The sequence below is a fragment of the Rhea pennata genome, chromosome 8 (genome assembly GCF_028389875.1).
Source record: "Rhea pennata isolate bPtePen1 chromosome 8, bPtePen1.pri, whole genome shotgun sequence".
NCBI classification, from domain to species: domain Eukaryota; kingdom Metazoa; phylum Chordata; class Aves; order Rheiformes; family Rheidae; genus Rhea; species Rhea pennata.
Window position 1 is genome coordinate 9,789,880 of NC_084670.1, and position 24,785 is coordinate 9,814,664.

General features: G+C 40.6%; 1 protein-coding gene across 1 annotated transcript in view; it reads left to right on the top strand.

Annotated features, from left to right (window-relative positions):
• The window catches only part of TRABD2B (TraB domain containing 2B), a 303,657-nt gene that overhangs the window by 270,543 nt on the left and 8,329 nt on the right, over positions 1-24,785 (top strand). The window contains exon 6 of the mRNA XM_062581898.1: positions 5,639-5,908. Coding sequence (XP_062437882.1) covers positions 5,639-5,908 — 270 coding nt within the window. The remainder of the gene's footprint in view (positions 1-5,638; positions 5,909-24,785) is intronic.

Here is a 24,785-nt window from a genome sequence, read left to right on the forward strand (position 1 = left end):
CATCATAGCAAGGAGCAGAAAAAAATGTGAAACTTTTTCTGGGACAGGACATTCTGGTGCCCGTCTCATGGGTGTGCTTGACTATTTGCTCTGAGAGCTTCATAAGGGAAAAAAAGGCAAGCAGCAGATGTTTCTGTGGCCTGTGGCAAGGGGAGAAAGGATGCATGCGAGGGATCGAAGAATTCTTGCCTTGATAAAGACTCCCAAACTGGAATTTATAAGAATCCATCTATAATAAAATGCTCTTAGTGTCTGGCTGTAATCCTGGTGCATCTCAAGAAACGGTGGCATAAGGATAAAGCTGCCACATTGCACATTCCTTGCTATCACCACAGCTTGTCTCTTGATGAGACAAAATCTCTCCTTGTCTGACAGCTTTGAAAATTCAAATAAGGAGTGAAGGAAAAACTGCAGCCTCGTTGCTGTATTTGGAAGCGTGTGGAAAACATGGCAGTCTTGTGAACAAAACTTTTCCATTGCGCAAACTACAAACACAAGATGCAAATAAGAAATTGGCAAACTTGCATTTTAAAAGATTCTGTATATATCTGAGGGAATAGAAAAACTACCACAAAGCAGCTGAAAAATAGACTGAAGACTTAGTTGTGTGTAAGATGAATATGGCCAGCAAAGTGCTTAAAAAGCATCACCTTGTGGAACAGGTTCCCTGTTGTTATTTTACAGGAGTTGAACTGAGTTGGTTTTAAAAGGAGATATTTCTGTACAGGTCTCTGAATAGCATTTTCTCCCTTACAAGCTAAAGTAAGGACAAATTCCTGGCCCTGTTGAAGCCAGAAGGAGGTTTATTGGTGAACTGCAAGAGAGTGGGACTTGTCCCCAAACATCGTTCATGCTAATCCAGAAGAGTCAGTGGGCAGTGGATATTAGCTGGAGTCTGCTTTGCCTGATGGTCTCCTAAGACAATTGTCAAGTAATTAATGTAAAAATCCTTATTGCTGGGAACAAGGTGCAGTGCAAGATGTAGTATTAACCCCACTCAACTATAGACATCTTTCTCAGCCAGTGGAGAGAGACGGGCTCTTTGTAAAGGCCATTTGCAGCAGGAATAGCTCATGAATCCTCTGGTTCGCCCTGTGCAGGAGGTCATCTCCATCCATTGCCAGAGCCCCAGGGCAGAAACAGCCTGCCCAGCTGCAGAAATTGAGTACCTACTCTGAAGGGTAGCAATGCTGGCCCAGTGGTAGGGGGAAACATAGCTGGATTCCCAGGTGGTTTGGGATTGGCTAAAAATGTGATCCAAGCAATTTAAGGCCTGGGAATTACCAAAGAAGCTGCTACAGGACTTCATGTTGATAATTTGATTTTTCTGACCAGAACCACTCTATAAGCCTAGCAAATACTGATCATGATTCAAATTTCTGTTGTCAGTGACAACACATAGAGACACTAGAAATCCTAAGGAAGAGAGCCTTAGGATTACTTAGACCGTGTAATGGAAGGTAAACTGCTTGCATGTTTTGTTGTGTTCTTTTAATTAAAAGAATTAGAGAAAGATGGCAAATCTACTAGAAATGAAACAAAGCCACAAAGGTATTTTTCTGTGGATTAATCACTTACAAGAATTAGTAAGAATAACAGTTTTTGTTCAAAAATCACTGTATTTTCTCTTCCTTAGGACAAAGCTACATAAGAAATTTGCTCAGACTTGCAGGTTTTCTTATTTGGACTGTATGATTTCAGAGGACTTGTTTTGCAAACTCATCATCCAAGGGAAGGAAATTAAAGTCAAATATGAGAAAAACCTGGGCCTGAAATAGTTTCAGTTTCTCAAAGACCATCCCATGAGGGAATGACAGATTTAAAAATGTGTAGAAACTCTAAGCCTGGAGTTGTATCTAGTTATTCATGAAAAGTGCCTGAGATCTTTGTGTAGACCAAGACATTTGAGTGGTACTTTCTCGCTTTTTCTTGAGAAAAGTCATTGTGGCCTGACAAACTGAAAACTAGCCCTGCTTTTTCGCTGGCTCTAAAAATAACTATATGTCTTGAAAACCAGTCTCGGTAGTAGTGGAGTAGTCAAAAGAAGCATATTATATTCACGTGGTTTCATAAAGTGCAGCTATGCTAATGCAGCTCATTGAAACCAGAAGGAAAGACACAAAAGAATTCATGACATGATCCATGAATCTAATGGTAAGTCTCCAACCGAGGAGGAGGAGATCTCTTGTCCAGGTACCCTATTGTTGGTGAGGGTTTTTTTGTCTTTTGGCAGAATATGAATAAATTTAGGCCCTCCGTAAATGTAATAATCTTAAATTTATGGAAATCAATGGAAAAGTTGCATTATTGATAGTAATAATGAAAATATTTTTCTTTTGCTGATATGAAATCTATTGTGCTTTGAATTAAAATGGCTCTGCACATTCTTAAAATGTATTTGAATTAAATATCCATACTTTATTGGAGACAAAGTTTTGTTTTTATTTCTGGTAGACCATCTGTAAGGTGATGATCAGATTTGGGCATACTGAGAGCTCTATATTTTATTACATCAATATAAAAAAATTTACTCATATTTCTAAAACTTGATGCCTGGCTTTTTGTTACTGTCATGGTATCTGACTTTTTTTTTTCTTCTTCTTCTTCCTGGACACAGTGTGCATGATTGTGTTTTCATTTCTTAGAAAGAGATACTGAATCTACAGATGTTAGTACCACATGTAATATACAAAAAATAATATATATATTTTTATACATATATATATATGTTTGTATGCATGTAATATACAGCTGCCACAATGGAGCAATTCCCTATGTGCCAGACTCTAAAGTGCAAGTGGTTAGTTTATAGCCCTCTTTAGGTTACAACATTTTAACATTTCTTTAGTGTTTATTTATTCTCTTCCCAAAGAATGTTCTGAAATATCGAGTTTACAACCTGTGGCTCATGCGATGGTAGTGGAAACAATTAAGCCAGAAGCTTTCAAAGCTACCACTGGGATTTTGATGCCCAAACTCATTAATTTTAATAAGAAATGAACTGCCAGTCCTCTTAAGTGGTTTCTAAAATCTCAGCCCATAAAATCACCTCTCTACTGGTTCCAGTGTACTAGGAGTTCAGAGCAAGGTAAACACGTGTAACAAAAAAATAGGTGTTAAAAGGTGGAAATTATGTGTTCAGATGTCTCTGAGAGCATTCAAGGAACCAAGTGGCAGCCCCAGCCTTGAGCTGGCAGATGTGAACAGAAATGGGGGCTACTCCTGCATTTAGCATCTCAGGGAATTACTGAGGCAACACTGCTGCTGACTGATCAGAACATGAGGCCCAATTCTAGTGAGATAGAGAGGAAGTTGCAGTGGAAACAAAACTCTTGCAATAGCTCAATTTCAGTTGGGACCATCGCACTGCGTGTCATTTCAGGTTGGCATGGACAGTGAGGTTGCAGGCAGGTGTGGGCAAGTTCGCAGCACACAGTGGAGTGAAAAGCAGAAGCACCTGCAGTAGGGCCAGTGCAAGCTGTCTTTGGGCAGTAGCATCCAGCCTGTATTCCTGTTGCTTTGGCAGAAGTGCAGGAGGCAATAAGGGCTTTTTTGCTGCCAGTACAGTTATCTACATTATATTTGTAGGCGGTTGATCCAGTTTCTTCATACTTGCCTAAACCATGATAACCAAGTTTGTACCTTGGTATCCACCAGGCCACTAAATGGCTGCATTTGCAAATTGGTAATTCACTGATCTATAAGCCTGGCTTGTAAATGGCTAAAAATTAACAGCTGTCCACTGTGGCCTGAGGGACCCATTCACTGAAAATCCACAAGAGCCTTTCCATTTACATGAACCTGGAGATGGCTTTGCTTCAGCCATGACCAGAAGGGTTGTTCTCTGTTTCCTACAGCTTATGAAGAACTTTTGAAAGCTTTAGAGAGCTCCTAAATCTTTCAAAGAAAGCTGCTGCACTGAAGAAAACTCATCCTCAACAAATGACAGAGCAAAGTCTTATTGAGGAAAAATATCTAGAACCAGTAGATCTTTTTGTGGTATGAAATACAGCATGGAAAGAGCATGTATGTTAGGAACTGACTCACTGACTGTCTGAATGCTGGGGAAAAGAGGAGAAATATTCTTTTTTCTTTTTTTAATGAAAGCAACCTTGGAGAATTTTAGAATTAGTTTTCAAAAAGTGTCTTTGTCTTTTGTATCTATCAGATGATTGCTGAAGAACAAAATTAGTGTTGGCTAGGGCAATGTTACGGTAGTTTTTGCCAGAAGGTCTCATGGTAGTGACAGTTAATACTCAGTAGCTGTTGGAAGAACCCTTATGTAAAACATCAGGCAGTAAAAACAAAGATGACCATCTTGAGTACTATTGTAATAGACTTAAAAAAGAAAAAAAAAATCCTACCATTAGTAGTAGATGTGACTTTTTTGGAAGAGAACAAAATGTTCCATAAATGAAACCTGTGGTTTTACTTGCAGCACATTTTGTACATTGTCACCAATGAAGTTTGGGATTTTTTATTACTTTTTCATTAAAATATCCTACTGGTTTCACTCAGGAGGCAAAACTTTTCATGTGGCTTTAATTGTTTCTATCATAAAAGTCATAGCATCCATATAATAGAAATAGTTTTGCAGACCACAGCTTTACATTCACTATTAACTCTCTTTCATTTGCTTTACCTACAAGTCATTGGACCATCCCAGAGACAGAAAAAGTTCCTCTCTTGCAGTCAAGATAAGATTCAAAGTCAGAGCAAACAGGAATTTCTACTAAACTTAGGGGGAAAAAATCACTTTGTGTCAGTGCTGCTTTATTAGGATTTTATTTGAGACTTCCTAGCACACTAACATAAGGTAAAAGGGCCACATATCAAATGAGGGTTTGTATTGCCTATTTCAAAAAATAATGAAACTCTAGAAGACGAAAACAATAAAAGGCCTTTTTCTGCAGAGTTCCAATCAAATGCAAGAGATGGTAGTATTTCAAACAGAAAGAGTGAAGAGCACTGGGAATATTGTTTCAAAATGGCCTTGGACAGGTCATTTACCCCCTTTCTTGCCTAACTTCTCCGTTATACAAAATTATTGGAGTTGAGATCTCACACATACCATCCCAGCATCCTGCCTGTTAGACTGTGCTGCTGTCATCATTCGGATCATCCCCATCACTTTTCCTAACTCAGATGAGGAAGCATAGTTACTATTGCAGCCAGGGAAATTGCTTGTTTTACAGAGAAGTTATCCCAAATTGAAAAATCAAAGAAGGGAACCTGTGTTATCCCATTAATATATGTTCAACTTCAGCTAAGATATTCATTAGTTGATAATCTATTTTCCTCACTGATAAACCTGGTTTTCTCATTTAACTTTCAGGTCAAAATGTGAGGTGATTTTGAGCATGACCAGCAGTCTCTAAAGCCTGTAAGAAATAATTAAAATGCCAGGAAAGGGCAATAGTGTATCATCTCTCTCTTCACCCTTTGTCAGTTTGACATCCACTTGATAGTTTGTAGGAAAAGGCCCTATTGTGTTTGGTCACTGCCCTCAAAGCCTTTCTCCTTGTACACCTTCTTAGAAGCTTGCAACACCCATGAAGTAGCACAGTCCTCTACTTCCACCTTTTCTTAGCACAATCACCCGTTTCTGTATCGAATCTTTCAATGTTGTATCTTACAGTTCAAAGACGACAAAGACAAGCCCTGCCTTAGAGGGGTCTTCTGCAACTGCCCTGCCCGCTGTCCAGTTTTCTGAACAGGTTCCACTGACATCTCCTTCCCTGAAGCCCCTGCAGATAGATGAAGAAGACAGCCTATCTCCTCACCTCCTGCTGCCAGACAGCATCAGCCAGCTGGAAGAGTTTGGCAGGCAAAAGAAATGGCACAAAAAGCAGCACAAGCATCATCGCCAGAGGCAGTTCAATGACCTTTGGGTTCGGATAGAAGACAGGTGAGTCATAACTTTAATGGTTTCTCTCCCCCTTTTCCTGCTATCTCATGACTAATTGCTCTTTACAGCTCCCAGTTAATTAGACCAGGAGGAGGAGTTGGAATAAGGCTGAATGGCAGAGACAGAGAGTGAGCTAATGTTTTTGGAGCATAAGGAAGAACTAGGAGGAAGGCTCATAGACAAATCTGACCAAACAGAAAAGAGAAAGAAAACTATAGCTCAGAATATTTTCAATATTCAAAACCAAAGGATTAGCAGAGTGAAAATAGAAAAAATGATAAGGGAAAATACTCCACGTTTGCCCTCTTTCTTCCAAAAATTATTTTCTGATCTTTACTGTCAGCCTTCAGACCAAAGACCAATTTTTCCAACCATTTGGAATATTTCTAGGAGCTCTTCATATTCTGGCATTTTTGACTTGTATCTTCCTACCTGTATTCTGGTATTGATATTTTCTAACATTTTGGACAGCACCAGTGCCTTGAAAACAAGTCAAATTGAGGCATTCTGAGTGTTAGGTTTGTGTGTGTGCGCATATGTCTTTATGTCTGTCTATCTGTCCATCTAACTATATCTACATCTTGTTGCAGCAGTGTTAGGACATGTCACATGTAAGAATCAGAGTACACCCTGGAGAGAGGAACTACTGATTACTATGTCTGCACTTGGGAAACTCAAGCAAGGGCAGATTAAAGCTAAGGTCATGGATAAAACTTCTGATATCACCAAGTATTGAACTCCTGTGTCCCAGCTTTTAGTCTTCTTCCTACACTGTAAAATGACCTTTAGATAAGGTCACATTAGGTCACATTATAGAGTATGTGTTAATTAGAGCTGTTTTGCAAAATCTCTCTTAACTCACCATTCGACTTGTTCATTTTTATTCTCTACATCAGATAGGTAGCAGCAATATGACATCTATTTGCCAAAGAATGAACTTATCCTGGCCAAAATGAAGTATTTAATTCAGGCCTGTATGTGAAGAGAACAGGGATAGGCACATTTTCATGGCGGTTCAGATCTTGGTCTGAGGTTAAAAACTTCTGTTGAGTATTAGAGAAAGATGATGAATCTGAGCCTTCATGTTTGACTGGTGGTCTTGAAGTGTACCTCTAGGATGCTTGTGTATTATCACTCTCAAAAATCAGGTAAGCGCTAAGTGCAGTTATCCAGGCAAAGTCACGGACAAGGTAAGATAACAGCCAAGGTGTTTATAGGTCTACTAACAAGCAAAAGAATTAAAGTAATCAGTTGGAAACTCACTACTTACTAATGCATGTAATTATTATCTCTCTTCAACTTTATTCTTACTCTCATTTTCATAGCATCTAAACGTTTTGCAAGTAAAATGAGTCCAAGTCTCTTAGAGGTTTCTCCCTTTGCTGTGGAAAGAACTCTCTATTTATTTGTATTCCAGGATTTTTTTCATTATATTTTTTATTAAAAGGGGTGTTGCTTTATTGGCATTGTAGTTTATTGTATTCTTTTTTGTTGTGTGTATTTGGTGTGTATTATTACAGTGGTGTGTATTAATTTTAATATAGTAAGGCTTTTTCTGAGGTTAATTCCAGCTTTGGTAAGAAGAGTCAGATTCTGAATTCATGTGTTCTCTTCTAAAATTTTGTTCTGTGATTGGATCCTTCCCCCGGAAGACCTAAAACCATGAGTTAAAAGGTGTTTTCTCCTTCATAGTTCACTGCCTCAGGGATGAGGGACTTTTCTTTCCTTCTCCCATCTAGGGGATTCCAAATCATAGTGTTGCATGATGCCCCAGCATTTCACAGCAGTGTCTGGCCCAGCTCACAGTATTTATAATGCAAGTAAGGCTTTTAAATAGTCCGATCTGATGGGAGTCTGGCCTTTAGCCACATTCCTCCTGTCCCATCTTGTCTATCCAGAGAAGATACGAGGTCTGATATAATACGGTTGTGGAACTACGCAGCTGGGAGCTTAAAGAAATGGTACTTGCATATTTTTCTGGGTCTTTTATTTTTATTTCAATATGAAATGTTCCTAGGAAAAGTCTTTAAAAGCAGGTTATAATTAAATTATTTTTGATTTGTACTCCTTTGGGATCTTACCTGAATGAAAACCTTTTATCTGTTTACTTCCATCAGTAAGAACAGAGATTGACATGGGGAAACATCAGTTTCTGCTCCCTTCAAGCTAGTGATGAACCATACTATGTGTGTTGCTTGCCTTGCTGAAAGATCCCAGGGAGATACTAGTGGGAGATGAGAGCCCTAGAAATGAGGAAAGGCTGGAAGAAAGGAAGCCTGCATTAGTGCTTTCAGATGGTTTTAGTGCTTATACAATTCTGAAGTAACTTCTGGTGTTTTCCTGGAAACAAAACCAAACAAAACAAAAATTATAAACCATTCAGCTAAAATCAGAGACTCACAACCAGCTCTGGTTTCCCCATAAATTGGATGAGGTCTCAATTTTCATAAACCAGCTGTTTTTGGCGATTGCATTTCATCAGGATTAATTGCAAGCTGGACCTTGCACAAGGCACTGAACTGTGTATACTCCCTAACTGGTCTCTTTCTGACTGGCAAGGATAGAGCAGAGATCTGTGCATGTCACCAGACTTCGTAGCATGGTCAGTCTTGGGAAGATACAGCTAAGATGACTAATGACACAGACAAAGGAGGACGTTACCTGTGCAGGAGAGAAGCGTGTGAACTCGCATTGTGTTGCTTACCCCACAATGCTGTCCTGGTACGCAGCAGTGGGACTGTAAACACACATCTTTCTTGGATGGTAAGCGATGCGCTAGAAGTTTGCGCTCTGGCTTATCCTGCAATCCACTGTGCATTTGCATGTGTTCCAGTTGCAGGCCTTCACATTCAATATGGAAAGACAAGCTAGATGAACAGAGCTGCATGGATATTGTCCTATTCCGGGATATGGCCCAGTATTTCCAAAGAGTTCTTCTTCCAATTCATAGATGTTTCCTAAATCACCTGAACTTGACTAGTCCATGTTTGAAATGAAGTAGAGCATCAAGTGTAGAGGGATTTGGGTCATTATTACGAGGGGGGGGGGGCTGGTGTAAACTGTACAAAAATCATTCTTCCCATGCGAGGTCTTCAAAACTCAGCTGTTTCAGCTACCTTTCAATCTGGAAAGTCAAGGAGAAGTATACAGGTGGAGGACAAATCCAGGTGAATTTGAACCAGAATATTGATTCTTGTATGAACCTCATTGAACTGTGAAATCACTGTGGTTCATACAGCTCTTTTCCAAAGCTTTATTGACTGTGGATTAGAGGACTTTTTGAGCCATGAATTGCAGGGCTTTTATGGACTATGGATTACCAGGCTGTCTCATACACTCCCATGGAAATCTAAAGGTGTTTTTTTAAGCTACCAACACAGAAACAAAGGAAGTGAACACAGGAGAACAATCTTAAAGGAACATCAAAGGTCTGACTCCAACCTATAAAAGCCAGGAAATCCATAATTAATGTTTCCACTAAGACTTCAGCTCACACAGTCTTTCTGGTCTGCTCCGAGGTTATAGCTACAATCTGAAATGGTCTCATGAAAAATGAGTCATCATTAAATGTCATCATTATTAGTATTTACTTTCAGTTATACCTTGGAGATTGTCCTTTCCTTTCCCTTTTGTTCTGTCTTAACAGCTGAGGCATTTGAGTTGGCACCTCTGGGTGAACTGTGTTTAGATTTGTGTGCTTGAAGGTTAGTACCACTGTGGAGGATGAGAAGTCTGCTCTGTCTTCTCCCTGTCTCTGACAGCACTAAGATTTGCTGATCTCCTGGGTGAACAGCTACACTGAACAATTCAGTGAAGGCTATTAAAAAAATAAAAAATGCTGATGAAATGTGTGGTTTCCTCTCCCTTCTGCCTCCTCCTCCCAAAATCTAAACAACATAAAAATGTCCTGCCTGGCTATAGTTTGTGTTTGAAATTATTTGTCAAAAATGAAATGGTGATTTCAAGTAGTGAGACATTTTCTTAACTATTTGCTTTTGCAGAAATGTTCAGACCTGGAGAGTCTGTGAGGAACTTGGACTTAGACAAAACTAAAACACTAGCTAGCTCCCATAGCCAAAGCCAACGGTGACAGAAGGGAGAGCAGGCAAAATCCTTGAGCTGGAAGGCAGCAGCCTGGAATACAGTGTGTATTATTGTTCCTGTTGACGCTGTGTTAGCTAAGCTTCTCCTTGTAATATACGTAATTAATTACAGATCATTCACTGAAGTTTTATGATGAGCTGTTAAGTAAATTGAAAGAACGGAGACATATCCATGACATTTCTAAGTAATGAGTGAAGGCCAAATCAGTTTCACACCTTAGTTCTATTGGGCAAGCTGTTTGAGAGTACAAGCAAAAAATAACCCAAACAACAGAGCACCTCTCCCAAATGGAGTGGGAGCATTGGAGCTCCCATGGACTCTATGGCAGGACAGCAAAAAAGCTTCTTGGAAAAAGAGAAGGAGGAGAGTTAGTAGTTGGGAGGATATTTTAGGAGATGTGAGGGTTGAAAGGACCTCTGGCCTCTGTGGCATGTGAAAGGGAGAAATGAAGTGGTGAGAAGAAAGAATAGAGAGGGCACAAGGGGTGAACCTGGGTTAATTCCTACTACTGAGGAAGAGATCTGCGCAGAGATGGCATTTAGGAAGGTACTGATGGCACACAGAAGCTTTACTTGCAGAGAAAAGAGGTTCAAGGAAAAGAGCTGTGATCAGAGGACAGAAAAAGAAATTCTTATCCGAGATTTAAGTTTGGCCCTGCAAAGCCTACCATTAGTGGAAAATGAAATGAATTCCTCTTGTAGTTGGAAGTGGCATTTCTCTGATAGCCTGGTGCTGACTATTCAACCTCAGATTAATGCAATAACATCACAAATATCAATTTCTTTTAGAAGCAATGGTTACTTTAGGCAAAAACGTTATGCCAGTGATGGATGAAGGGAGACAATGTGCAATAAACCACACAAAATGTGCTGGTATAGAGTGAACCTTATCAGTTTGGATGGAATTTAAGCACTTAGCCTGTTATCCTTTCTTTCAAGACAATGCCATGATGGAAAACAGAACGCTGTCAACTCAGACAAACTTTTAATTTCACTTAACTGCATCTGAAAGGTAAATTTCAGTAAATGAATCCAAATTGCTTCCTTTTCACAACACACAGTGCTGAAATACAGTACTTAACTTCATTAAAGAAAAGGCTGCTTTTCTTTAGAGGAAACCTAGACACTTTTGAAGTCTAACAGGTAAATTGTGGTCAGATGATTTCCCTCCATATGGTTGCTTTGAGTTTGAAATTTCCATCACTGGAGCCTTGTTTGTTTAAAGAACTCTACTGCCTCTTGACTAAGAATACTGCTCAAAGACCGCCTGCCTATTGCTGCATACAGGGGAGGGAGAAAATTTCTCACTTCTCCACTCAGCAGAGAAATTAGCCACCATTGTGTTTGCCCAGTATTCAGGTTAACCTTGTCTAAAGGCCAAGGATTAGAAAGTAGATTCAAGATCTTTTTTAACTTGTTATGGAGTACCTGTCTCCCAAAGAGACCATTCCAGTAGCCAACAATAACAAGAGTATAGATATGTTGAATTCAAACCTTCTTTCCCTTGTCACACCTGTTTTGCAGGACATGCTTCTCTAAACTTCTCCCCTTGTCCTGGCTGCAGGGCTGGTGAGCTGAGCTTGTCGCTCTGCATGGCCTGGATATTCCCTTCATGATGGGGAAATCCTCTGGGGTTTCTGTCACCAAGGTTATACCTGTTCTATACCTTCCAAGAAGATAGAGAGGTGGAGCATCCATGTGTCTCATTGCTGTTTGGGCCTTAACTGTGTTGTGTGCCCCTTTGGCTTTTCTCCAGCACTTCTGTCTACCGTTTCCTTCACAGTTCTCCTGGCAGGATTTTATTCTCAGGAAGCTTTCGTCATCACAGTCCCTGTCAGTGATTACCTCAGATCTCCAGGGCATAGAATAGAAACATCTATTCAACAGAAAAAAATCTCAGACATCGACAACATGCAGAGTGGTCTCAAAAAATCTCACGGACAAATTCTGTCTCCTAGTTACTCTGAGGAAGCTGCTGAACTGGCCTAAAATCTGCTCTTAGCTTGCCCAATTTTCCAAGAGCTCAGATGGATATACAGGGGGTCTTAAGAAGACATTTGGGGTACTGATGCAGTATGTCACCTGGTCCTTCTCCTCTCTCCTCACATTTCATGCTTCTCTCAAACTTTCAGCCTTGCTTCTGTGAAGGGGGTCTCAGCTCCTCCTGAGGAGAGAGCAAAGCTGGAGGAATGCTGCATTTTTCACTTTTTAGTTTCTTAGTTTCCATTTCATCCCCCTTTAAGATGAGCAGATGTCTTGATGCCTCCTTTAAACATGCACCAGTGTTGGCACCTCTCTCCTCCTGCCCTTTGCACAGCCCTAAGTACACAAGCCCTCCAGTGGAAATAGAGTGACAGCACAGTATAATAAGTTAGTGCAATATAAATAAGAGGTAAATCTCCTGACTCGAACAGATGATATACTGATGACATATCATCTGTCCCTAGATGGTTTTTATTCAGACTTCTTGGATTAACAGGTTGGTCAAAGTGCACAGAATGTTTTAATTAAAACTGTGAAATGTGTGCTCAGCACAGAATTCTCTCATGCATCGCAATAAGGAATGAGAATCTTGTCATTTGTGTCCAAAACTCTAGCGTGTCCATGCTAATAGACTCTCCCTGTCAACTAGCCATGAGTGATAACTTCCTTCACCTTGTAAAGCCAAAGAGTGAATTTGTTATTCTCCAGATGGGGCTGAAAGGACATGCAGCAACACTTTCACCTGCAAGATTCACAAAAAGATATATTTGTTTTCTTCATTCTGCTGAGTTTACACCGCTGAGTTTTCTTTGTTCTCTATAAAATTAATAGGTGAGGAAACAAACACAGACTGATGAACTTCAAAAAAAAAAAAATAAGCAAAAGCCTTGCATATTTATGTTCACTATCATTTAAGTGTCTCATCATCAGTATAAAATATACTATGTAGCAGTACATATACTCTATTTTAGTGATAGTTATAAACACATTAAAATAAAATCATTAGAGATAAAAAACACTGAAGTCTTTGAAATAGGTGATTTGTGCAGATTTCAGTTTTCTTTCTTGAAACTAAATTCTTTATTGGTAATTCATTAGATATTTTAATGAATTTCTTGAAATTTAAATCCATTGTGAGTATTAAATCCTTACTTTTAAATGAGTGCAAGTGCAAATAACAAAATTGGAGCACATACATAAAAGCGAAGATTTTTGAGCAATGAGGTATTTTTCAACACTGGAGATCCAAGAATGCTTTCTGTCCCTTTCTCCTCGATACTGATCAGGATAAAATGCAAAATGTTTTATGAAACCTATTAAAAGATAGTTCTTCCTTTCTTGTTTTCTACATTTCAACTGGCATGTGTTGAATAAAGGTAAGTCATATTATATATTTGTATCTGCACAGTTTTGGTGTATTTTTGACCTGGGTTGAACATAGCCTGATCACTGACAATGTTGTTAAGCCACTTAAGATCTATCTGATGTAGCACAAATAAAATGTTTGCTTAGGATTCAATTTCAAGAACGAGCAGCTGCTGAGTTATGATGATCTCCTCACCAGCACTTCCTCAGTCATGCACATCCCCTTTTATTCCACTGTTTCTCAGCTGATGTGGTCTGATTTCCTGGCACCCAGTGCCAGGACTTCTCTTGATCTTGAGTAACCTGTTAATTTTTCCATTCTGCGATTCCCCATTTTCTGCTTACATTTTCTTCCCTTCTCCTACACTTTTTCTACCTGCCCTGTTTAGCTGCTTGCAGTCGGGTGTGGGCCCCGGACCAAGCAATAAAATAGAATCCCTCCTCAAGGCAGCCATCAGCCTCCACCATCTCCGTCTTCCTCCCCAGATCTCTGCATCCTGGGCCTTCCTTACCTCCACCTCTGTGAGATCACCCCTCAAGAGGCTTTGATCCTGCAAGCATCACACTTTGCTCTGTGATTGATCTACATCCATGAAAATGTGGGCTTTTGGAGCCTACAACCTTCAGCGGAAGCTCTTTGGGGCAGGGGCATGTCTCACTAGCGACTAGCATGTTTACGTAACCTGGAATTACTCCAAACTGCGGCAGTGTGCATGGCTAGGTATCTTTTTTTTTTTAATCTTTTTTATTAGAAGGTAAATCCGGCCCATGTTATTTCTTTTTCTTTGCTTTTCTGCCTTTTTCACATGGGTACATGTGCACCCAAGCACAAGGCTGACTGGGCAAGACAGGCAACATTGACTATATTTACTCATTGCTAAATTTGTAGTCGTCATAAAGAAATCCATATTCTCTCTCATGACACTCTTCCTCCTCTTGACAACTTGGCTGCCTCTTGGGCAGTCTCTGTGAGTGCAGCCAATGCCAGGAGTGCTGGGGACTGCATTCACCATGGCCATATTGAGGTCCTGATGCCAGTATGGTCAAAATAGCAAATTCAGGGCTACTCTTTATGCAATGTAGGTTTAACTTTTGCTCCTGTGAACGGTGATCTAGACACCTACACTAATGAAGTCATTAGCCAAACCTTTATGCTTATGCATTGGATTCAATTCTCTATTTCTCAGGGGGTCAGAAATGCACTTACAGTTGGCACCAAGCTGGAGGAAAGTTGCCCGGGGGTATAAATGTAGAAGTAAGTTTATTTTACCTACAGCTTGTTTTAATGTTGATATTAAGCTACCACAATTGAATGAATTAGACCGTATTTAAGTCCTGAGAGTCCCATTCACAACCATGCAATAATAAAAATTAGGGTTCAGGACTGGACCTGTAACACAACCTGTTTCCTGTTGAGAGAGGCAAAAAAGAGGGAGGGGACTTAGTCCACTGAAAGAGTTAGCACTAAATTGCCTTGTATATTAATGCAAGGCTTCTTCTCAGACTATTTTTAGTCTGTTCCAGCAGTGTATCCCACTGTGGTCTGATGTGCAAGAGGCTTTGCTGTGAGGTTTGCAAACACTTGTATTTCTGTGTTGTGAGAACAGAGCGTTTGTGTGTTATTACTGGAGAGTGTGTTCCTTCGGTGACTGAAAGAAAGGGCAGACCGTGCATGTGATCCATGCACATGTTTATTGTTGCCTGTGAATAACCATGTACAGCAAATGGACTCTGGAAGAGAGCTTGTTAGCAGATGTCGTGATGGCCCTTCCAATTCATAAATATGAGCCTTGACATTTATATTTTCCATACCCAGGGCTTTCACTAGCCAGATGTTCTGAGGATTGGGTTCTTGGAGCCTTTAACTATGACTCTTCATGGCATATTCTCTATGACAAACAAAAAAAGAAAACTGTATTTCTCTCTCCTATAAAGCAGATAAGAAGGGAAAACGCAGTCAGTCCTCTTAAATAAATGTAATTCTTCTAAATCTGAAATGCACTTTAACATAGCTCTACAAAACTCTTCACTTTCACTCAGCTGAAAAATAAGTTGTCTCGCTTAAGAGGCAAAGAAAATTCAATGCACAGTAGCACTTTTACCTGCTGTTTGGGGTGGATGAAGAGAGCGTGGCGTGTGTTAAGCTCGCAAGGCTGGCTGCGGTTCCAGACACTTGGATAAGTGCTGAGTGGGCTTATGCCCTGGGTGAATTGAATTTCTTAAAGGCAGAAGTGCATAGTAAAGCACCTCCTCCCCCTAAATCCCAGCACTTGATGCAAAATGAGGTTCTCCTTTAGCACTAACAAGCATGTATGAGGATGAATCAGCTCCACATTTAGACTCCAAACTTTGTATCTACCATGTCAAGCCCGCAGTACTGTTCAAATAAACAAATATGAGATTTACTCTCTTCTTTAGAGGGGACTTCATTTCCCAGTGGAGGCACTTGGGTTACCATAAAGAAAAAGAAATCTCTTTAAAAATGTTGAAATGCACTGGCAAAACTTCAAAGCTAGCCCAAAGGAAAAGAAAAAGGTTTTGAATGACAAGGAAGGAGCATAAATGTTCAGGTGATCAACCCATGGTATATGAAAGTCATGTTTTTATTCGTAGTTTTGCAACATCATCCTGGTGTTTTGTTGTTTGTTTTTTTTTTTTTTTTCCCCTTAAAGATGGGAAATTGCAAGGTGGAGAAACACTACTGTTTTCAAGGCCCCATGATCTCGTAGATAAAGCAGTCAAGGGACCTGCAGTTTATTTCTGGTTCTGCTATTCACCTTCTGAGTAGTGAGTTTCCAGCCCTACAAAATTAAGTGCAAAAAAGTATGACAGAGAGGAAGATGACATTACTGTTGTGGTGGGCAGCTGCTTTCTAGCAGTGGGTTCAGCCACGGTTATACTGTGCTGCTGGGTTTGTCGTAGAAGGCAGACTGATTGCAGAATGAAGCAGGAGAGGTAATCTGATTCTCCGACGCTCCCAGCAACGCGGGCTGCGTGGTGTGCTGAAACCCAGCTGGACCCCAAAGGGCAACTGTGGTCTAAGTCCACTTGCTCCTGGGAGGAAGGACAAGTAGGAATTATTTTAATTTGTATTATTTTAATGCTATAAAAGCCATGTTCCTGCAGTTATGAAAATGCCAGGCCAAATGCCAGTTTCACTCACATCTCCTCTTTACAATTCCTGAATAACTTAACTGAACAAAGTGAGCATTATACCTGCGATACGAGCCCGTCAAGTTGGAAAGCGAGGGAGCCAAATCTGTTTCTTGTGAGCTGCTAAATGTCTAGGACGCCTCACAGAGCCCTATCAGGGAGAGAAACGGTTGCAGCCCGTGCTCACAAATTCTTTGGCTCAGTCCTATGGACACGCTTTAGGGTCCCGGTGGTGACAGCCGGCAGGGAAAGCTTTCACAGCCCTTCCAGCCCCACAGGCCACCGAGGGGCTTTTTGTGAGATAGCAGTGGCATCTCCAGGCTTCCAGCGGGTACTTTGCTTTGCAGGTGTTTAGAGAGGAGGAGGTTATGCTGTGGCTGGTATTACCATAGTTGCTTTATAAGAAGCAGAAAGAAGCATAAGCCTCATGGTCAATCCAACAATTTAATGTTCTTCGCATTTCTGCCGGTAGATATGCCGTATAAATCATCTTTATTTCAAGAGTGAGTTTATTGGAAAGAAAAAGAAGCCAGTACTTTTGTTCAACGGAACAAGCTTGAATTCAATACTGCTCTGAATAACGGGTTCAAAGATCTGACCTAACCTTAATTATTCTTATTAAGAGAGACTTTGGAAAAATACAAGCAGTGATTAGGAAAGTTAGCCCAGTGAATTAGAGAAAAAAAATGTGATACAGACTAAGTGGAGAGAAAAACTGCTACACAGAGATGGAAAAAGAACAGGGAGAAGGAAAGAGAAAATTAAAATCAAATGGAAAAATGCAGTATATTGGACATCCATTTAAGTCGGTTTATATTTTGGTTGTTCGTTCTGTTCCTTAATACATTGCACAGGCATCTTCTTAGCTGAAATAATTGTGTGTCTTAGAGAACAGTCTTGGAGAAAATACCTAATTTGACAGGATATTTTAGATATTTCCCCAGTACTGGCTATTTTAAATCATTTTAAAATCTGTAGGGGAAAGTCAATATCTTTTACAGTGTTTAACAAGAAAGTGACAAGGTCAGATATATACATCTCTATGAATGTATGTGTTCCCCAAGCACATCTAAACATGCATGGTTAATTCTGTGCATCTGCAAAATATATTTGAGCCATAGGGCCCACACAATACCAAACAAACACTTGAGCTTGCAAAGGAGAGGGCAGACCTCGTCACTCTGTTTCTAATTAATTGAAAGGTTGAGCCCAACACATAAAATGTGGATTATGATTTTGACCACCTGAAAAATGTGAGTTGTTTTGGTGGGGACTGTTTTAGTGAGATCAACTAGTTTGCAAAATGTGGACAAAAAGCATATGCTTGGGATTTGATTCAAAACCACCTGACTGCAAGCCCCATCAAATGAAAAACCCACTGGGTTTCCCTTTGTATTTTGTATACCAGCAAGTTGCCCCAAAAATTTGGAAGATAACATTAGTAGTGAGATTTTTACAATACTGAGCTCATCTGTGTATGCACCCTTGATATTTTTGCTTATTTTGTCTGTAATAACTACGATCGTTATCTTTCCAATGACCAGTGAAATAAGTATTTGGTTATTTGAACCATGATTATGACTGCAATAATTGCACGTAGAAATCAGGTACACAACCAGATGTGTGCAGAGAGTGAGCACGAGTTTGTGGATGTTTTTGACCCACATCCATATTTAGACTCTCTTAAAGACATCCTGGCTCAGATGTCTATATAGGATTGGCGAAACAAATGGCTCTGAAGTATCCAGTGTTAGCAAGAGTGAGGCCCTGGGTATAACTTGGATGCATTATCCCAACTCTGTGATTGCCTCATCCCAGGACAAAATCGTAGTAGGATATTCTTAGGATATTAGAGAATCATCAAAGCATTGCTTAAAAGGGCGAAGAAAAGAGCTAATGTTGTCATCTCCTGCCTCAGGACCACCCAGACACTCTACAACAAATCATCCTTCTTCAGCTACAGTATCTTGAATTATTGTTCACAGGGATTTTAAAGAATTTCATTTCTTTTTTTTTCTCTCTCTTTTTTTTTTTTTTTTTTAAGGATGACATGTAGTTTCCTGACAGGCTGGTTTTAATAAGGTTGAAATCTTTGTTGTTGCCAAATCAGAGAGGAATATAACATCTTTAAGTCATTAGATGGGAATGGGGTAATTACTCAGAGGGTGTGCTTCAAAGGTTATTGATTTTTACAGCATTCTGTGTTTTTACACCATTCTACAGTTGTCTGAAAAGGAGTGGTGGTGCTGATTCTGCCACTGACACATCTGTGGGTGCAGGATTTGGGGGTGAGATGCTCACAGGGTTTTCCTGAACTATTTCAGGGCAGAGAGTTGAACAGGAACCAACACAGTCTCCTCTTGGGACGGTGGAAGCTCAGCCTGACCATGAGGTTCAAGAAGGTTCCCCATATGCTAGAAGTTCTGTTCAGGAAAGCGGGCCTTGGGCTGTGCGAGATGTGTTTCTGACCTGTTCCCAACCTACCTGCTAAACCCATCCCCGTGGCCTGCTTCCCAGCACTCCGTCGCCATGCCTAGGAGACACACAAGCTACATCACTGTGGCAGAAAGCTCCTTTCCTCCTCTTTCCCCTAGTCTGCATCATAGCAATACTCACCTCCTCTGTGAGGGAGTCCCAGGCCCTTTCTGTCCCAGCCCTATCCCCTCCTCCGGCCCCATGTCCGGGAGACACATGGCTTTAGCAACATGTCCCATTAATGGCCTGAAGGATGCTTTACATTTTAGGATTTCTCTGCAGCATTCAGCTGTGCTACAAGTAAATGTAACTCTCTTCTCTTGGGTGCTTGGCTCCAGGGACAAATTTGTCATTACGAAGCTATTTTTCAAGTGATGTGGGCAACTGGGAGCTGCAAATCTGAGAGCCTGTGAAATGCTTCACTTTCAGTTAACACCAGTAATGTCACAGTAACACTTTAAGGTCTTGGCTCAGATTGAAGTGCAGAGGGAAACAGAAGCAAAGTGATTTAACCAGGTTTTGGTGGTTCATCTGTGGGTGACATAGGGATGAGAAGCAAGGGTCCAGGCCTCTAGCCCATTGCACATCCAGAGAGGGGTCTGAAACTGGGCCAGAAGCGTTTGATCTGCAATTGGAAGTTGAGCCTCCTACTTACATCTTCGTAGCCTCCCTGGAGCTACTGGGCCATGTGAGCCACCATCTCCTCCTTGTCAAACCCAGAGGTCCCTAAGGCTGAGCCCTGAAATGAGGGACGTGCTGCAGCTTTGCAGGCCTGTGCCATGTAGAGGAGCTCTTGCAAGTGGGCTCCTAGGACTAGAGAGGGGAGCTGCATCTCAGCCAGATGCTGCTCTGTGCACTGCAAAATCAGCAGTTTCCTCTTCCCCACCCTGCAATCTCATCCCAGTTTAGGAAAGACTACATTAACCCAGCCTGACCAGTCAAAGCCCTTCCTGGGATAGGAACTTGGCTGGGATTCAGGAGACCTGAATTAGAGAGATGGAGATCTTCAGAAAACAGCTCATCTCACCTACCTTAGAGACATGCCTTTGGGAGAGATGGATTTTCCTCTGGAGACCTCTCATTCTTCACAAACTATAGAGCTGACACAGATGAATAGTGCAGACTACATGCCTGAATCTGACATAGCTACAATTAGTCCCCCCCACACTTTGAACGCTGTTAATGCCAAGGACTTCTGCATGGATGGTGCATGATTCTCATCGGTGGCACCTTTTGCAGCTTCTTCTAACAGCCCTGGTCCTGCCTGTTCAGGAGGCAAAGGTGCCTTGTGTTGCTTCCCTTCACCTCCAAGCACCCTATGACTGTGTGCAGTGTCCTGCTCCCTGCCTCAGGGCCTGGTTCCCCAGGTGCACCATGCCACTGGTCCCGCACTCTGCCTTGTGTTAAGCACTCATCAGCAGAACGACTCAGAGGCCTGGCACACTTGTTCACAGCTTTCAATCCTTTCAGAGCCATTTCCTTGTGAAATTTATGCTTCCCCCTCTCTCATTTCCTTCTGTACCTTCTTCTTTCTCCCAGAGATAAGCTGTGGCAGACATGGCCGTAGCAAAGAGCAGGGCTGAGGGAATAAATAGACTTCTATCAGCAGAAACGTGCCCTTTGCTTCTGCATGTGGGTCAGAGGCTCACAAATGCCCGCTTCCAGGAGGGGAATTGCTTGCTGTCAGTCTCTGGAGCAGCCAGGATGCTGAAATAAAGCTGGGTCGGAGCTTGAATTTCCTTTCAGGTGGGAATGTGGTTCCAATTTGCGTCTTGTCGAAAGGAAAGCTCTTATCAACAGCGGCAGGTTGTTGAAAGGCTCCCGATGTTGTTGCCTGAACCCTCTATCGACAGCGTGGCTGCAACTGTGACTCTGTTGGTCTGACACAGCGCTGCTTGTGGAGAGCGGGGATTCTTGCAGTGTGGAAAATGGCCAGAGATCTGGGCTCCCAATAACCTTGAAGCAAATAGAAAATTATAGAGATAAGGCTCTTATTTGGCACGTCCCTCGTCTTCTCCATTGGCCAGAAACCAATGAGCGGTATTGCTCACTCATTCAGACATGCAAAGGCAGTTACTGCAAATGAGTAGTGGCCTCGTCTGGACCAAAACCGAATTCCTTAATCAGATCCAGGTTGGATTTTTATTTTTTTTTAATGAACTGAACCTTGCAAAAGCATGAGCCTCTTGGCCTTGATTCCACAAAGGGCTTTAGCATGTGCTGAGTTGTAGGTATGCGAATACAACCCTTACTGGGACCACTCGTGCTTGTAGTGCTTAGTGTCCTACTTGTTTGGGACCAGGAAACTCAGCACATCATTGCAGGATTGATCCCCCAAGCCTCAAGAATAGTGTTCATAAGGAAGGCAGTGAAGAAGAGAGATACAAATCTTAAGGAATTACAATCTGTGATGAATGAAAGAATCCCTTCCAGAAGCATCAAATTCTAATCTGACAATTTCAGGAGATAGGAGATGCCACGTTCCCTTTAAGAAGTTATTGTAATGGTCTTCACAGTTAAAACTTTGTGACTTATTTCTAGTGTGATTTTTTTTCTAATGTACTTCTCTTTTACTTCCAGCTTGCACTTTTTTCTCTAGGTTCGTTACCTATTCTTTTCTTCCAGATATGTGGTCAGACTTCTTGCCAGCCAGCTAGTTTATACACTACAACTGGTTGGTCCAAGTGCTTTAAGCAGATATTTTTGCAAATTTTGACTAATAACTTTTGGTAACACAAATAGTTCTGGCTAGTTCCAAGAGTAATTGTCTTCACTGGCAGGACATTTTTTCTGATCACCAGAAAAATAATGTGATTGATTTCTTTCATATCTGTTCATTAAATGAAAGGAAAAAAATAGGGTAAAATTTGTTTGAAAAGAAACAAGAAGCATATGTTTAATGTGATTTTAAAAAATCCAACCATCATAAGGTTAATATCAAATCACAAATGCAAAGCAGTCATTATTGTATTTACTCAAAAATTGGATTCCAGTTTATTAGCTTTTTAGGTTTTCAACTGAAAAGTGCCTTTCTTCAAGGTTTAGTCTATGTTGATCCATCATTCTGATAAGCTTCTTTCATCTGATGATGTTGTAAGAAAGGTTGACTGAGTCCACACTTGTTTACATTTATTAGAGGTAGTTGTCATATGTTTACATAGCTCCTTTGATCCAAAAAAATCCCCCAAACAGTTCATAAGTTGTGCTTTAAAAAATATTTTCTCCACCCTGAGCAGTAACAATATTGGGATTGAAACATGGCAGCAGATTAAAAATGCATAGAAATATCACTGTAATTCATCCAATCTTCACTTTCTCAGTGCGTGTTCAATTTTCCATCAACTTCAGAAAACTTGTTGAGGGCATATAGACTTATGGACAAAAAGTGGTGAATCTTCCTAGAGATCACAGAGGGGTGATGCATGAGATACGTGACTCCTAATCGGAGTCAGAATTTTTCATAAACTTTCTTTTGCTTTACAAATAGAGAGGCAGAAATAGAGACTGTGCAAAACATAGGGCTGATAATATCTCAGCTAGAAATACTGCTTCCAGATTTGGGCAGCACTTCAGAGAAGACACAGAGCAACTAGAAAGGCTCAGGGGAGAACATAGCAGAGAGGATGGAGGGCACGAACATGATGACTTGTGGAGGAAGGCTGAGGGCACTGTTTGTTTAAATGAGAGAAGACTGAATAGTGAAACATGGTTAAGTCTTCAAAATACATGAAAGGTTGCTGAGAAGAGAAAAGGAATAAATCTGTCCACAGGGACTGGAGGTGTCACGAACTTACACTGTAGCAAGGGAGATTTGGTGAAACATTAGGCAGTAATTTTGGATGTCAAGGTTGGTAAAATCCTGGAATAGATGTCTGCAGAGACTCTGGAATTGCTATTATTGTAGGTTTTTCGATGAACAGATCAGACATATATGTCAGCAAGGGTTTAGATCTTGTTCTTGTCTTTGGGATAGTTAGACTGGAAAGTCCGTCCTGGCTTTATTTTCTGTGATTCTGCTGTGGTGTCACATGTGGTCAAATGTGCCCCTGCTTTTAAGGATAAACTGAGTCACAGCAAAAATGATTTGCAAAGTCCTTGCAAAGTCCTTACAAGCTAAACGAGAACAGAATTCCTCCAAAGGGTTGCATGTGTGTTTGTTTTATTTTTCAATTTTAAAATGTTCTCCATTCCTCAAGGTGCTTCTTTGTGCCTCCAGTGTAGAGGACTTGCATCATGTAATTGGAGTCAGTAGGATCTGTTCACAAAGCATATGCCTGGGGCCCTTTTTTTTGAGAGAGTTTTACAAGTTCTAATGATGGTAAGACAATGTATGACTAATGCACTGGTTTGAAAAACTGCCCTATTATCTGATCAAAAGTACAAGCTCATGAATATGATGCTGCAGGTCATTTGGCTAAAAGATACCTGGAGTCTTCCAAATTTCTAAAACAATCCCATACACAGAAGCAAAAAATAGGCATGTGAATAGCGGAGCTGGTGGTTGCTTGTTCATCCCAAATCATGTGGAATGTTTTTTAAAGGTATTTTTATCAGACACAAAAGACTCAAATATGGAATATCCTGAGCTGGCAAGAGGAGACATAATGATAATTTAGATTGTTATCCCTGAGATCTGTGACTCGCTTTTTAAAATTATTTGTGTAAATTTCAGGAATGATCAAAATTTCTCTAAGGACATTGGAAAGTTTCCAGCTGAATTCAGGGAATTCTGCTTCTGCTGTGAGGCTTAGGGAAAGTCTGAGGGTCAGCAAGATCCTATATCCACATGCAAGAGTGCTCAGAGAGAGTTTAGGGAGGTCACCTCCTCTTACCTGGGCCACCTGTAAGATCAGCTTGTAATTCAGTCTGGCTGTCTAGGCACCTCTATAATCAATAGAAAAGGAAGAACACCCAGAGACAGTAAGTACCAACTTAGAGACCTTTGCTGAATGTGGTGAACCACCTTCTGCAGAGGTTTCTCTCCCCCTTCACTGTAGCGAAAGTCTAGCTGCAAACTTGGACCAAAGTTTTTACACTGGGATTGTAGCATTTGGTAAAAGAGATCATTCTCTTTAAATAACTAAATTGTCTTGGCAATGGGATAAAGTGCTAAAAGTAGAGTTACATTTAGGAAAATACATTAGATGGATGGATTAAATGTGATTGATTTGCTATTAGCATGCCTTAAGTACATTAACGGAGACTCACCGTTCTTCTCTCATAAAGCACTTAAAGATTTTTTAAAAACAAACAACCCTCCCCACCCAACAATATTTACCTTAACAAAGAAGCATACATATAGGAATCTAACATTTTAGGATGAAAACCCAAAATAATATTACTGACTGAGGAGAAGAGTGGTTAAAACGTCTTTTTTTTTTATAGGAAACTCTGGAATTTAAATAAATTATTTTCTTTTAAATAAATATCTTTTCCAGAGGAGAAGAAAATCAACAAAAATCAACAAAATCCTCCTGGCAGTTGAGTAGAAAGTGGAAACACATCATACAGAAATGTAAAATGTTGATTTAGGGCTGCTTTTGGAATCCCTTAGAGGTAACTGGCTGATGAATGGCCTCATGCTCCTTTTATGCATTTCCCAGCAAGCCTGCATCGCCTGTCAGACATCTCACACAGTACCTCCCCAAGGTGCAAAAAAGGACAGTTTACTGTGCAATGGATATTTTAGTTTCACTGAAGGATCAAGCTCATAGAATGAATCAGGAGCAGGATACATCCAAACTGCAAGACCTACAAAGCATTCTGGCAACATTTTTTTAAATTGAAATTGAGAACCA